General features: G+C 45.4%; 1 protein-coding gene across 1 annotated transcript in view; it reads right to left on the bottom strand.

Moving 5' to 3' along the window:
* Positions 1 to 5051: 5051 nt before the first annotated feature.
* The window catches only part of agpat9l (1-acylglycerol-3-phosphate O-acyltransferase 9, like), a 12624-nt gene continuing 3038 nt past the window's right edge, over positions 5052 to 14637 (bottom strand). Inside the window, exons 5-14 of the mRNA XM_072671889.1 lie at positions 12595 to 12874; positions 12432 to 12506; positions 12216 to 12305; positions 9989 to 10082; positions 8778 to 8893; positions 8477 to 8532; positions 7325 to 7410; positions 7095 to 7223; positions 6801 to 6880; positions 5052 to 5935 (exon numbers count right to left, since the gene is read on the bottom strand). Coding sequence (XP_072527990.1) covers positions 5836 to 5935; positions 6801 to 6880; positions 7095 to 7223; positions 7325 to 7410; positions 8477 to 8532; positions 8778 to 8893; positions 9989 to 10082; positions 12216 to 12305; positions 12432 to 12506; positions 12595 to 12874 — 1106 coding nt within the window. The 3' untranslated portion in view covers positions 5052 to 5835. The remainder of the gene's footprint in view (positions 5936 to 6800; positions 6881 to 7094; positions 7224 to 7324; positions 7411 to 8476; positions 8533 to 8777; positions 8894 to 9988; positions 10083 to 12215; positions 12306 to 12431; positions 12507 to 12594; positions 12875 to 14637) is intronic.

The following is a 14637-nucleotide window of genomic DNA, read 5'->3' as shown; positions in this document are numbered from 1 at the left end:
GATGAGGAATAGAGGAGGATACCTGAGTAATTAGCTCTGGAGCTACGAGGCTAATGTAGCTAATGAGGAATAGAGGAGGATACCTGAGTAATTAGCTCTGGAGCTACGAGGCTAATGTAGCTAATGAGGAACAGAGGAGGATACCTGAGTAATTAGCTCTGGAGCTACGAGGCTAATGTAGCTAATGAGGAACAGAGGAGGATACCTGAGTAATTAGCTCTGGAGCTACGAGGCTAATGTAGCTGATGAGGAATAGAGGAGGATACCTGAGTAATTAGCTCTGGAGCTACGATGCTAATGTAGCTAATGAGGAACAGAGGAGGATACCTGAGTAATTAGCTCTGGAGCTACGAGGCTAATGTAGCTAATGAGGAACAGAGGAGGATACCTGAGTAATTAGCTCTGAGCTACGAGGCTAATGTAGCTAATGAGGAATAGAGGAGGATACCTGAGTAATTAGCTCTGGAGCTACGAGGCTAATGTAGCTAATGAGGAATAGAGGAGGATACCTGAGTAATTAGCTCTGGAGCTACGAGGCTAATGTAGCTGATGAGGAACAGAGGAGGATACCTGAGTAATTAGCTCTGGAGCTACGAGGCTAATGTAGCTAATGAGGAATAGAGGAGGATACCTGAGTAATTAGCTCTGGAGCTACGAGGCTAATGTAGCTAATGAGGAATAGAGGAGGATACCTGAGTAATTAGCTCTGGAGCTACGAGGCTAATGTAGCTAATGAGGAACAGAGGAGGATACCTGAGTAATTAGCTCTGGAGCTACGAGGCTAATGTAGCTAATGAGGAATAGAGGAGGATACCTGAGTAATTAGCTCTGGAGCTACGAGGCTAATGTAGCTAATGAGGAATAGAGGAGGATACCTGAGTAATTAGCTCTGGAGCTACGAGGCTAATGTAGCTGATGAGGAACAGAGGAGGATACCTGAGTAATTAGCTCTGGAGCTACGAGGCTAATGTAGCTGATGAGGAATAGAGGAGGATACCTGAGTAATTAGCTCTGGAGCTACGAGGCTAATGTAGCTAATGAGGAATAGAGGAGGATACCTGAGTAATTAGCTCTGGAGCTACGAGGCTAATGTAGCTAATGAGGAACAGAGGAGGATACCTGAGTAATTAGCTCTGGAGCTACGAGGCTAATGTAGCTAATGAGGAATAGAGGAGGATACCTGAGTAATTAGCTCTGGAGCTACGAGGCTAATGTAGCTGATGAGTAATAGAGGAGGATACCTGAGTAATTAGCTCTGGAGCTACGAGGCTAATGTAGCTAATGAGGAACAGAGGAGGATACCTGAGTAATTAGCTCTGGAGCTACGAGGCTAATGTAGCTAATGAGGAATAGAGGAGGATACCTGAGTAATTAGCTCTGGAGCTACGAGGCTAATGTAGCTAATGAGGAACAGAGGAGGATACCTGAGTAATTAGCTCTGGAGCTACGAGGCTAATGTAGCTAATGAGGAATAGAGGAGGATACCTGAGTAATTAGCTCTGGAGCTACGAGGCTAATGTAGCTGATGAGGAATAGAGGAGGATACCTGAGTAATTAGCTCTGGAGCTACGAGGCTAATGTAGCTAATGAGGAACAGAGGAGGATACCTGAGTAATTAGCTCTGGAGCTACGAGGCTAATGTAGCTAATGAGGAACAGAGGAGGATACCTGAGTAATTAGCTCTGGAGCTACGAGGCTAATGTAGCTAATGAGGAACAGAGGAGGATACCTGAGTAATTAGCTCTGGAGCTACGAGGCTAATGTAGCTGATGAGGAACAGAGGAGGATACCTGAGTAATTAGCTCTGGAGCTACGAGGCTAATGTAGCTGATGAGTAATAGAGGAGGATACCTGAGTAATTAGCTCTGGAGCTACGAGGCTAATGTAGCTAATGAGGAATAGAGGAGGATACCTGAGTAATTAGCTCTGGAGCTACGAGGCTAATGTAGCTAATGAGGAATAGAGGAGGATACCTGAGTAATTAGCTCTGGAGCTACGAGGCTAATGTAGCTAATGAGGAATAGAGGAGGATACCTGAGTAATTAGCTCTGGAGCTACGAGGCTAATGTAGCTGATGAGGAATAGAGGAGGATACCTGAGTAATTAGCTCTGGAGCTACGATGCTAATGTAGCTAATGAGGAACAGAGGAGGATACCTGAGTAATTAGCTCTGGAGCTACGAGGCTAATGTAGCTAATGAGGAACAGAGGAGGATACCTGAGTAATTAGCTCTGGAGCTACGAGGCTAATGTAGCTAATGAGGAACAGAGGAGGATACCTGAGTAATTAGCTCTGGAGCTACGAGGCTAATGTAGCTAATGAGGAACAGAGGAGGATACCTGAGTAATTAGCTCTGGAGCTACGAGGCTAATGTAGCTAATGAGGAATAGAGGAGGATACCTGAGTAATTAGCTCTGGAGCTACGAGGCTAATGTAGCTGATGAGGAATAGAGGAGGATACCTGAGTAATTAGCTCTGGAGCTACGAGGCTAATGTAGCTGATGAGGAACAGAGGAGGATACCTGAGGAATTAGCTCTGGAGCTACGAGGCTAATGTAGCTAATGAGGAACAGAGGAGGATACCTGAGTAATTAGCTCTGGAGCTACGAGGCTAATGTAGCTAATGAGGAATAGAGGAGGATACCTGAGTAATTAGCTCTGGAGCTACGAGGCTAATGTAGCTGATGAGGAATAGAGGAGGATACCTGAGTAATTAGCTCTGGAGCTACGAGGCTAATGTAGCTAATGAGGAATAGAGGAGGATACCTGAGTAATTAGCTCTGGAGCTACGAGGCTAATGTAGCTGATGAGGAACAGAGGAGGATACCTGAGGAATTAGCTCTGGAGCTACGAGGCTAATGTAGCTAATGAGGAATAGAGGAGGATACCTGAGTAATTAGCTCTGGAGCTACGAGGCTAATGTAGCTAATGAGGAATAGAGGAGGATACCTGAGTAATTAGCTCTGGAGCTACGAGGCTAATGTAGCTAATGAGGAATAGAGGAGGATACCTGAGTAATTAGCTCTGGAGCTACGAGGCTAATGTAGCTAATGAGGAATAGAGGAGGTACCTGAGTAATTAGCTCTGGAGCTACGAGGCTAATGTAGCTGATGAGGAATAGAGGAGGATACCTGAGTAATTAGCTCTGGAGCTACGAGGCTAATGTAGCTAATGAGGAATAGAGGAGGATACCTGAGTAATTAGCTCTGGAGCTACGAGGCTAATGTAGCTAATGAGGAACAGAGGAGGATACCTGAGTAATTAGCTCTGGAGCTACAAGGCTAATGTAGCTAATGAGGAATAGAGGAGGATACCTGAGTAATTAGCTCTGGAGCTACGAGGCTAATGTAGCTGATGAGGAACAGAGGAGGATACCTGAGTAATTAGCTCTGGAGCTACGAGGCTAATGTAGCTAATGAGGAACAGAGGAGGATACCTGAGTAATTAGCTCTGGAGCTACGAGGCTAATGTAGCTAATGAGTAATAGAGGAGGATACCTGAGTAATTAGCTCTGGAGCTACGAGGCTAATGTAGCTAATGAGGAATGAGTAATTAGCTACATGCTAAACTGTAAGAGGCTTTACCTGTATGGAGCAGTGTGTGTGTGTGTGTGTAAGTGTGTGTGTGTGTGTGTGTGTGTGTGTTACAGGCGTGCAGGAGGAGACACACAGGTGCAGGAGTGTTGATGGTGGTCAGCTGAAACGCCCCCCTTCCAAAAAGTCATCCACATGCACAGTGCTGTAGCGCACGCGCACACACACACACTTTGCCATGCTGTCCAAAAGTATTTGGACAGGCTCTCCATCTGTTTGTTTACTTTTTTTTAATATATGATTCCTATATATATTTTATATATCAGCTCTAGCTGTAAGTAAATCGTTTTTATTGTCTATTGTAAGACTGATTTATGATTTATGTAAATGACGTGTGTTCTGATTGGCTGTTTTGCACGGTGCACCTTGTTCAAGCTAAAGTACATCCCCCCAGCGCTGACAGCGGACCTGCAGTAACTCCAGCATCGGCCACTGGAGGGCGCCGTTGATAAGGGCTGTGCCGGCCTGTGCCGGCCTGTGCTGGCTCTGGGACTGAGTCACACTACCGTGTGAAAAACGGGCCTTCAGCTGGATTCTGATGAGAGATTAAAGTGACAGGAGTGAAGAGGAGCAAGCTGCCGGACGATCCCACCCAAACCGGCTCTCGGTTACAGCTCTGATTGCTCCTGCAGGAAGAGATCCAGACAAATGGAGGCCATAAAACACACACACACACACACACACACACACAAACAAAACAGGCTCATTAACACGGCCCACCGTCCTGAGGGTCGTCCCTGAACCTGCTGGGAACCATTTGGACCCTCTGCTTTAAAGGGGAACTTTGAAGTTGCTTTGGTGGGAAACAGAAGCGCTTCACTGTGGAGGAACCTCCCCATATAAACATGGGTGGTGGATGGAAGCAGGCGCCGGTCGCCATGACTACAACACGAATACAGCCCATAATTGATCTCCTATCCAAACCCACCAGGGCAGCTACACGAGTCCTCTGAGGTTTATATGATGGTGGTGGTAAAATAGTGAACAGAGAATCCCAGCTGATACGGTTCTCTGTAGGGACTACTTTTCGCAGCCGCACCGCGACCTAAAGGCAGCATGTATCCACGTATCCCTCCACCGTTTTAATGATCTGATTTTAAAAGCATGTACGACACATAAAAGACCTTCCTGAAAGTATTTAGACTCTGTACGTCTGTCCAGAATTACATCAACTGTACACTGACAGATTAACCCTTTAATTATGCATAAAAGTTCAAAAGTGGGCGGAGTTTCCCCTCTAACCCAGAACTGTACAGAAGTGTGTGTTACCAGTTAACTCCATACGAACTCGTCAGATTGCTGAACTGTTACCTCGAGTTACTGAACTGGTTGCTGTTTAAAAATAATATGAATTTTATATTTATATATGAATATATTCATTTAATGAGATCACATTCCGAATCATTTCTATTGGTCCATTCGTCATCGTACGCATAAGTGACGTGAAGGCCAACAGTGTCTGACTTTGTCTGGAATGATGAATTTATTAATGAAAAATAAACATCAGACACAATCAAACACTTCACAACTCCGCTGACGTTAGCAAGCAGCGAAACGCCGAGCACAGCAGCGTCAGAGGCTGAGACCTGAGACGGGGGAGGCTCCGAGAGTTTGTTCTTCTGAAGGCATCGGACAGCAGGGCCGGGGTGACGGACCCCCGTGAATCCTTTCACAACAGACAGACTGGCTTTCCGTCCGTCTCGCACCGACCCGTTTACAGCTGGGCTCCTGATCTGATGGAGGGGGCTGGAGTCTGTGACTGGTGGGTTTAGAGTCTCTGGGGTGTGTGACTGGTGGGAGTAGAGTCTCTGGGGTCTGTGACTGGTGGGTTTAGAGTCTCTGGGGTGTGTGACTGGTGGATTTAGAGTCTCTGGGGTGTGTGACTGGTGGGAGTAGAGTCTCTGGGGTCTGTGACTGGTGGGTTTAGAGTCTCTGGGGTGTGTGACTGGTGGGAGTAGAGTCTCTGGGGTCTGTGACTGGTGGGTTTAGAGTCTCTGGGGTCTGTGACTGGTGGGTTTAGAGTCTCTGGGGTCCGTCACGGGTGGGTTTAGAGTCTTAAAGGGTCTGTGACAGGTAAGTTTGGTATCTCGGGGGTCCGTGACTGGTGGGTTTAGAGTCTTTAAGGGTCTGTGACTGGTGGGTTTAGAGTCTCTGCGGTCCGTGACGGTGGGTTTACAGTCTCTGGGGTCCATGACGGGTGGGTTTACAGTCTCTGGGGTCCGTGACGGGTGGGTTTTAGGGTTTATTCGCTGCTGTCGTCTCCGACCACCATGCTGCTGTACTTCTTCTGCTGCTCTTGTTTAAAAGTGTCCTTTACCTTAGCTCTCTTCAGACCACCGTCCCTACACACACACACACACACACACACACACACACACAGGTTTTTAAACTGAAGTAATACGTTATACAGGCTACAGAGCAATTCTACTCTACTAGTCAATTCTATTCTGCTCCAGTATTTTGTTACATTTTTAAATTTCATTTATCATTTCAGTTCAATTCTATTCTACAGAACTGCAATCATCTCCAAGACTGTACTCTATTCTGTTTCTCTGCTCCACTCTCCTCTCCTCTCCTCCACTTTCTATTCTATTCTAATTGTATTATATTTAATTCTATTCTATTCTACTATATGCTGTATTTTATTATTGTATTCTATTCCAGTCTAATCCACTGCGTTGTTTTCTGCTATTCTATTATCTTCACTATTCTATTCTATTAATTTTGTGTTGTTTCTTCATTCTGTTCTATTGTGTCTCATTATTCTACTCTATTCTCATATTTCTATTTTTATCTCTACTGTTCTAATCTTTTGTTATATTCTAATGTATTCTGATCTAGTGTTTTTGAATATTCTATTATTTTGTGTTTTATTATTCTATTTCATTTCATTCTGTATTGTGTTGTTTTCTATTCTATATTGTGTTATATTCTATTGTAGTTTGATTATTCTATTCTATTCTGATCTTTACAATCTTTACTATTGTTGTTCACTAATCTATTATTACTAATACTATATTTATTCTATTATACACATCATTTTCTATTCTTTTGTGTTTCCCTATTCTAATCTTTTCTATTCCATTGTGTTATTTTCTATATTCTATTCTTTTGTTTGGTCATCCAGCACCGTATTCTGATACATTATCTTTCATTATTCTGTTCTATTCTGTTCTTTGTTCTGAGAGAGAAAGAAACATTGCCCACCAGGCCAGGTCCAGCAGCCCCCCCTGTCGCGCAATAGCAGACTTCACTCTGTTGGCAAACTGCACTGCATCTTCTCCTTCCTGTACGCACAGGAAATGAGTCAGAAAACCACAAAGCACTGCGCAAGCACTGCGTAACAGTACCGGCGTCGGACCGCTGATTAGACTGCAGCAAGAGGTCTGATTCACACAGTTCCCCCAACGGGCCCTCGGCTAGCACTGGAGCTGCCAGGCTAATGCTAACACTAACGCGGCCCGACCATCCCCGTCCCGCTGTGGGTCAGTCCTGCCTCACCTGCTGGGTCATGGGCGGAAGGTACCAGACGTTGCAGACGATGGCCCAGCTGGTCATCATCCTCAGCAGGTAGCTCACCATGTTGTACTTGGCACTGTTCCAGAAGGCGTCACCAAACTGAGGGTCATACTGCAGGACAGGCAGGGATGACTTAATGATCAGTGACGGTCAATAAACCACCGCTCACACTTCTCCACTGCAGGGCGGGGTTACGGGTGGAGGTTTCCTACCTTTATGGCGACGGGGTAAATGGTGCCCCCGATTTCAAAACTTCCCTTCTTGAACATCATGACTGAGGTGTTGTTGATGCAGGTTCCTGAGGCCAGAGGCAGAGGCAGCGTGAGAAACCCAAAGACGAGTCCGTTCTACGTGCTTTATGTGGTTCTTGTGGTTCTAGTGTGATGGGTGTGCTTTACGTGGTTCTTGTGGATCTAGTGTGATGGGTGTGCTTTACGTGGTTCTTGTGGATCTAGTGTGATGGGTGTGGTTTACGTGGTTCTTGTGAATCTAGTGTGATGGGTGTGGTTTACATGGTTCTCGTGGTTCTTGTGGATCTAGTGTGATGGGTGTGGTTTACGTGGTTCTTGTGGTTCTAGTGTGATGGGTGTGGTTTACGTGGTTCTTGTGGTTCTAGTGTGATGGGTGTGGTTTACGTGGTTCTTGTGGATCTAGTGTGATGGGTGTGGTTTACGTGGTTCTTGTGGTTCTAGTGTGATGGGTGTGGTTTACGTGGTTCTTGTGGATCTAGTGTGATGGGTGTGGTTTACGTGGTTCTTGTGAATCTAGTGTGATGGGTGTGGTTTACGTGGTTCTCGTGGTTCTTGTGGATCTAGTGTGATGGGTGTGGTTTACGTGGTTCTTGTGGTTCTAGTGTGATGGGTGTGGTTTACGTGGTTCTTGTGGATCTAGTGTGATGGGTGTGGTTCTCGTGGTTCTTGTGGATCTAGTGTGATGGGTGTGGTTTACGTGGTTCTCGTGGTTCTGGTGGATCTAGTGTGATGGGTGTGCTTTACGTGGTTCTTGTGGTTCTAGTGTGATGGGTGTGGTTTACGTGGTTCTTGTGGATCTAGTGTGATGGGTGTGGTTTACATGGTTCTCGTGGTTCTTGTGGTTCTAGTGTGATGGGTGTGGTTTACGTGGTTCTCGTGGTTCTTGTGGATCTAGTGTGATGGGTGTGGTTCTCATGGTTCTTGTGGATCTAGTGTGATGGGTGTGGTTTACGTGGTTCTCGTGGTTCTTGTGGATCTAGTGTGATGGGTGTGGTTTACGCGGTTCTCGTGGTTCTAGTGTGATGGGTGTGGTTTACGTGGTTCTCGTGTGGTTCTTGTGGTGCTGCTGCGGTTTGGGAGATACAGGGTTTTGCTCATCATTGAGGCTCTTACCCTCGGGGAATATGAGGATGGGCAGCTTCTTCTTGTCGTTCACGTGATCCCTCAATCTGCGGAGGACAGGACGGGTCAGCACACACCCTCCCAAATACAGCGACCTGTGTGAGGCCACCAGTGCCTAAATGCCTAAAGTGCCTAAAATGCAGCCGTTTAGCCCCACCCACTCAGCCTTCAGCAGTTTAGCCCCGCCCATTCAACCTACAGTAGTTTAGCCCCGCCCATGAACACACTGCGGAACCTGCCGGGACCTGTCTGGCAGCGGAACGTCAGTGGATTCAATGCAGTGTTGTTTTACCTCTGTGTCACCAGGTGGCGATCTTTCATCTCTGCTCTCTCAAACCAGATGTGTGGGCATGCTCGGACCATCGCCCGCTGAACCACGCCCATCAGCCCGCCATGGACCTGACCCACCTGTCAATCACACACACAAATATTGTCAGAATGAGCGTGTGGATCATATGAACATTATAGAGCATTATAGAGCGCCCCCTACGCTTCCTGTAGTGTATTACAGTCTGTCAGAATGAGCGTGTGGATCATATGAACATTATAGAGCATTATAGAGCGCCCCCTACGCTTCCTGTAGTGTATTACAGTCTGTCAGAATGAGCGTGTGGATCATATGAACATTATAGAGCATTATAGAGCGCCCCCTACGCTTCCTGTAGTGTATTACAGTCTGTCAGAATGAGCGTGTGGATCATATGAACATTATAGAGCATTATAGAGCGCCCCCTACGCTTCCTGTAGTGTATTACAGTCTGTCAGAATGAGCGTGTGGATCATATGATCATTATAGAGCATTATAGAGCGCCCCCTACGCTTCCTGTAGTGTATTACAGTCTGTCAGAATGAGCGTGTGGATCATACGATCATTATAGAGCAGTATAGAGCGCCCCCTACGCTTCCTGTAGTGTATTACAGTCTGTCAGAATGAGCGTGTGGATCATATGAACATTATAGAGTGCCCCCTATGCTTCCTGTAGTGTATTACAGTCTGTCCGAGTGAGCGTGTGGATCATATGAACATTATAGAGCATTATAGAGCGCCCCCTATGCTTCCTGTAGTGTATTACAGTCTGTCAGAATGAGCGTGTGGATCATATGAACATTATAGAGCGCCCCCTATGCTTCCTGTAGTGTATTACAGTCTGTCAGAATGAGCGTGTGGATCATATGATCATTATAGAGCATTATAGAGCGCCCCCTACGCTTCCTGTAGTGTATTACAGTCTGTCAGAATGAGCGTGTGGATCATATGAACATTATAGAGCAGTATAGAGCGCCCCCTATGCTTCCTGTAGTGTATTACAGTCTGTCAGAATGAGCAGGTGGATCATATGAACATTATAGAGCATTATAGAGCATTATAGAGCGCCCCCTACGCTTCCTGTGGTGTATTACAGTCTGTCAGAATGAGCGTGTGGATCATATGAACATTACAGAGCGCCCCCTACGCTTCCTATAGTGTAGTAGTCATTGTATTACAAGGATTGGCTCACTCACCATGGCATAGCCACCATCATTGGCCAAAATCACCACATCGATTGGTGACGTGTGATTGGCTACACAGATCCCTCCTTTCTTTGGTTTGTTCTCTCTGTAGAAGTGAAGAGAGAACGCATTTTCCAGATTGTCACACTTTTCACAGGCGTCTAGTACCTGTTATACTCTTTAGTACCTGTTATACTCTTTAGTACCTGGTGTGGTATTTAGTACCTGTTATACCCTTTAGTACCTGTTATACTCTTTAGTACCTGTTATACTCTTTAGTACCTGGTATGCTCTTTAGTACCTGTTATACTCTTTAGTACCTGGTATGGTATTTAGTACCTGGTATGCTCTTTAGTACCTGGTATACTCTTTAGTACCTGGTGTGGTATTTAGTACCTGTTATACTCTTTAGTACCTGGTGTGGTATTTAGTACCTGGTGTGGTATTTAGTACCTGGTATGCTCTTTAGTACCTGGTATGCTCTTTAGTACCTGGTATGCTCTTTAGTACCTGGTGTGGTATTTAGTACCTGGTATACTCTTTAGTACCTGGTATACTCTTTAGTACCTGGTATGCTCTTTAGTACCTGGTGTGGTATTTAGTACCTGTTATACTCTTTAGTACCTGGTATACTCTTTAGTACCTGGTGTGGTATTTAGTACCTGGAGTGGTATTTAGTACCTGGTATGCTCTTTAGTACCTGGTATACTCTTTAGTACCTGGTGTGGTATTTAGTACCTGTTATACTCTTTAGTACCTGGTATGCTCTTTAGTACCTGGTATGCTCTTTAGTACCTGTTATACTCTTTAGTACCTGGTGTGGTATTTAGTACCTGGTATACTCTTTAGTACCTGGTATACTCTTTAGTACCTGGTGTGGTATTTAGTACCTGGTATACTCTTTAGTACCTGTTATACTCTTTAGTACCTGGTATACTCTTTAGTACCTGGTGTGGTATTTAGTACCTGGTATGCTCTTTAGTACCTGGTATACTCTTTAGTACCTGGTGTGGTATTTAGTACCTGTTATACTCTTTAGTACCTGGTATGCTCTTTAGTACCTGGTATGCTCTTTAGTACCTGTTATGCTCTTTAGTACCTGGTATACTCTTTAGTACCTGTTATACTCTTTAGTACCTGGTATACTCTTTAGTACCTGGTATGCTCTTTAGTACCTGGTATGCTCTTTAGTACCTGTTATACTCTTTAGTACCTGGTATGCTCTTTAGTACCTGTTATACTCTTTAGTACCTGGTATACTCTTTAGTACCTGGTATACTCTTTAGTACCTGGTGTGGTATTTAGTACCTGTTATACTCTTTAGTACCTGGTATACTCTTTAGTACCTGGTGTGGTATTTAGTACCTGGTGTGGTATTTAGTACCTGTTATACTCTTTAGTACCTGGTATACTCTTTAGTACCTGGTATACTCTTTAGTACCTGGTGTGGTATTTAGTACCTGTTATACTCTTTAGTACCTGGTGTGGTATTTAGTACCCAGTATGCTCTTTAGTACCTGGTGTGGTATTTAGTACCCGGTATACTCTTTAGTACCTGGTATACTCTTTAGTACCTGGTATACTCTTTAGTACCTGGTGTGGTATTTAGTACCTGTTATACTCTTTAGTACCTGGTGTGGTATTTAGTACCTGGTGTGGTATTTAGTACCTGTTATACTCTTTAGTACCTGGTGTGGTATTTAGTACCTGGTATACTCTTTAGTACCTGGTGTGGTATTTAGTACCCAGTATGCTCTTTAGTACCTGGTGTGGTATTTAGTACCCGGTATACTCTTTAGTACCTGGTATACTCTTTAGTACCTGGTATACTCTTTAGTACCTGGTGTGGTATTTAGTACCTGTTATACTCTTTAGTACCTGGTGTGGTATTTAGTACCTGGTGTGGTATTTAGTACCTGTTATACTCTTTAGTACCTGGTGTGGTATTTAGTACCTGGTATACTCTTTAGTACCTGGTGTGGTATTTAGTACCCAGTATACTCTTTAGTACCTGTTGTGGTATTTAGTACCTATTATGCTCTTTAGTACCTGGTGTGGTATTTAGTACCCGGTATACTCTTTAGTACCTGTTGTGGTATTTAGTACCTGTTATACTCTTTAGTACCTGGTGTGGTATTTAGTACCCGGTATACTCTTTAGTACCTGTTGTGGTATTTAGTACCTATTATGCTCTTTAGTACCTGGTGTGGTATTTAGTACCCGGTATACTCTTTAGTACCTGTTGTGGTAGTGGATAGTGGCTGAAAGGCCTCGGGCGCAGATGCGGTAGCACATTATATGCACCAGCTCACTCAGCCAGTTCTTTAACCTGCAACCCAGAACATCCAGAACGGTCACTGACATCTGCCCGGCTTCAGAACATAAGGTTCTCCAAAGGTTCCAAAACCACAGATACAGGGAAACGGGCGAAGCAAAGCAGGTCGCTTGTCTTTACCAGCAGTTCGGGAGGAATCCCACCATAGTGGTGCTGATGACCAGCCAGCTGAGTCCGATAGTCGCCAGTGAGACCCTGCAACCAGAGCACACACACGGTCAGATACTTCACAGAGCCTCAGCCCCGCCCGCCCGGCCTACAGCGGTTTAGCCCCGCCCGTCACCTGAGGGGCAGCAGGATGCCGTAGCGGACGGCGACGCCGATGACCCACAGCACGGTCAGCTTGAGGGAGATGTACTGGAAGTTGTTGTTGGTCCGCGTGAGCAGGTTCCAGGACACCAGCTCCTCGGAGCTAAACCTCTGAGTGACCTCGTCCTCCACGATGCTCTCGATGCCCTTGCGGCTGAAAAAAAACACATCGCTCAGAGCGAACTCCCCCCCGCGGTTCCTCCGCCGCTCTCCCATCTCCTTCTCCAGTGAGGAGTCGTCCCTCTGGATCAGACCTGAGGAGCACATGCGTGGACCAAAGATCAGAGCCACACTTCGCCCAACATCCGCAGTCTGCAGCTACGAGGCTGGTCCGCTAAGTTAGCATGGTGCTAGCATTGCAGTGCTAACCACCTGATGAAGGCCCCAAACCCTGCTCTGCTCTTGAGCAACGTCTGGTAAAGGCTTCAGCCGCTGAGCTCACAGCGCCGGAGCTGCAAGATACCTCAGACAAGTCCGAACAGCGCCGACGCGCCTCACTGCAGGAATGCAGCTCCGCTAATCCGCCGCTCAGCTACCGTCCGCACTGGCCACTTTATTAGAAACACCTACTCTACCTTCTGCTTCCACTCACTGGCCACTTTATTAGAAACACCTACTCTACCTTCTGCTTCCACTCACTGGCCATTTTATTAGAAACACCTACTCTACCTTCTGCTTCCACTCACTGGCCACTTTATTAGAAACCCCTACTCTACCTTCTGCTTCCACTCACTGGCCACTTTATTAGAAACACCTACTCTACCTTCTGCTTCCACTCACTGGCCACTTTATTAGAAACACCTACCTTCTGCTTCCACTCACTGGCCACTTTATTAGAAACACCTACCTTCTGCTTCCACTCACTGGCCACTTTATTAGAAACCCCTACTCTACCTTCTGCTTCCACTCACTGGCCACTTTATTAGAAACACCTACTCTACCTTCTGCTTCCACTCACTGGCCACTTTATTAGAAACACCTACCTTCTGCTTCCACTCACTGGCCACTTTATTAGAAACCCCTACCGTGTGCTTCTACTCACTGGCCACTTTATTAGAAACCCCTACCGTGTGCTTCCACTCACTGGCCACTTTATTAGAAACACCTACCCTACCTTGAGCTGGAGCGTTAGCGTTAGCATAAGCGCTAGCTTAAGTATAGCCGTCAGCAGCGTGGCTAACCCTGAGTGCTGGTCTGATCAGCTCTGATAAGCACTGAGGACTGATCTATAAATCCTGAGACAGAACACAGTGAAATGAGGGTGTCTCTGATAAAGCAGGGATAAAGTCCACCGAGGGTGTAAGAGTGTGTGTGTGTGTCTGCGTGTGTGTGAGTGTGTGTGTGTGTGTGTGTGTGTGTGTGTGTGTGTGTGGTTGTGTAATCCTTAATTGCTTTGGCTAAACGTTCACATTCCACATTATGAAGCAGCCAGGGTGGAAAACACACTCACACACACACACATACACATACACTGTATTGACAAAAGTATTGGGACACCTGCTTTATCAAGGGTATTAAAGAGCTGATCCTGCTTCTGTTGGAGTAACTGTCTCTACTGTCCAGAGAGAAAGACTCTCTACTAGACTTTGGAGGAGCATTGCTGTGAGGATTTGATTGTATTCAGCCACAAGAACGTTGTTAGATGATGCTAGAGCCCTGAAGGAGAGGGTGCTGCTCTTTAACCAGAGAGACGCTCCGTGACCTCAAACGGCCCGAGCTTTATCTCAGCTCATCAGTTATCTGCAGTTATGATTCAGTATGTAAATTATTCTGTATGTTTTAAGAATGATTTAGTATCTACTGAAGTGATTCATTTCTGATTTTAAATAAATCTGTTTTTCTTATGAACGATTCAGTATGTAATAAATATGACTCAGTATGTATTAAGAACAATTCAGTCTCCACTTTAAATGATTCAGTATGTATTAGGAATGATTCAGTATTCACTTTAAGTGATTCAGTATGTATTAGGAATGATTCAGTATTCACTTTAAGTGATTCAGTATGTATTAGGAAT

This window comes from Salminus brasiliensis (genome assembly GCF_030463535.1).
Source record: "Salminus brasiliensis chromosome 20 unlocalized genomic scaffold, fSalBra1.hap2 SUPER_20_unloc_2, whole genome shotgun sequence".
Lineage (NCBI taxonomy): Eukaryota > Metazoa > Chordata > Actinopteri > Characiformes > Bryconidae > Salminus > Salminus brasiliensis.
This window is presented reverse-complemented; position numbering and strand designations above follow the sequence as displayed.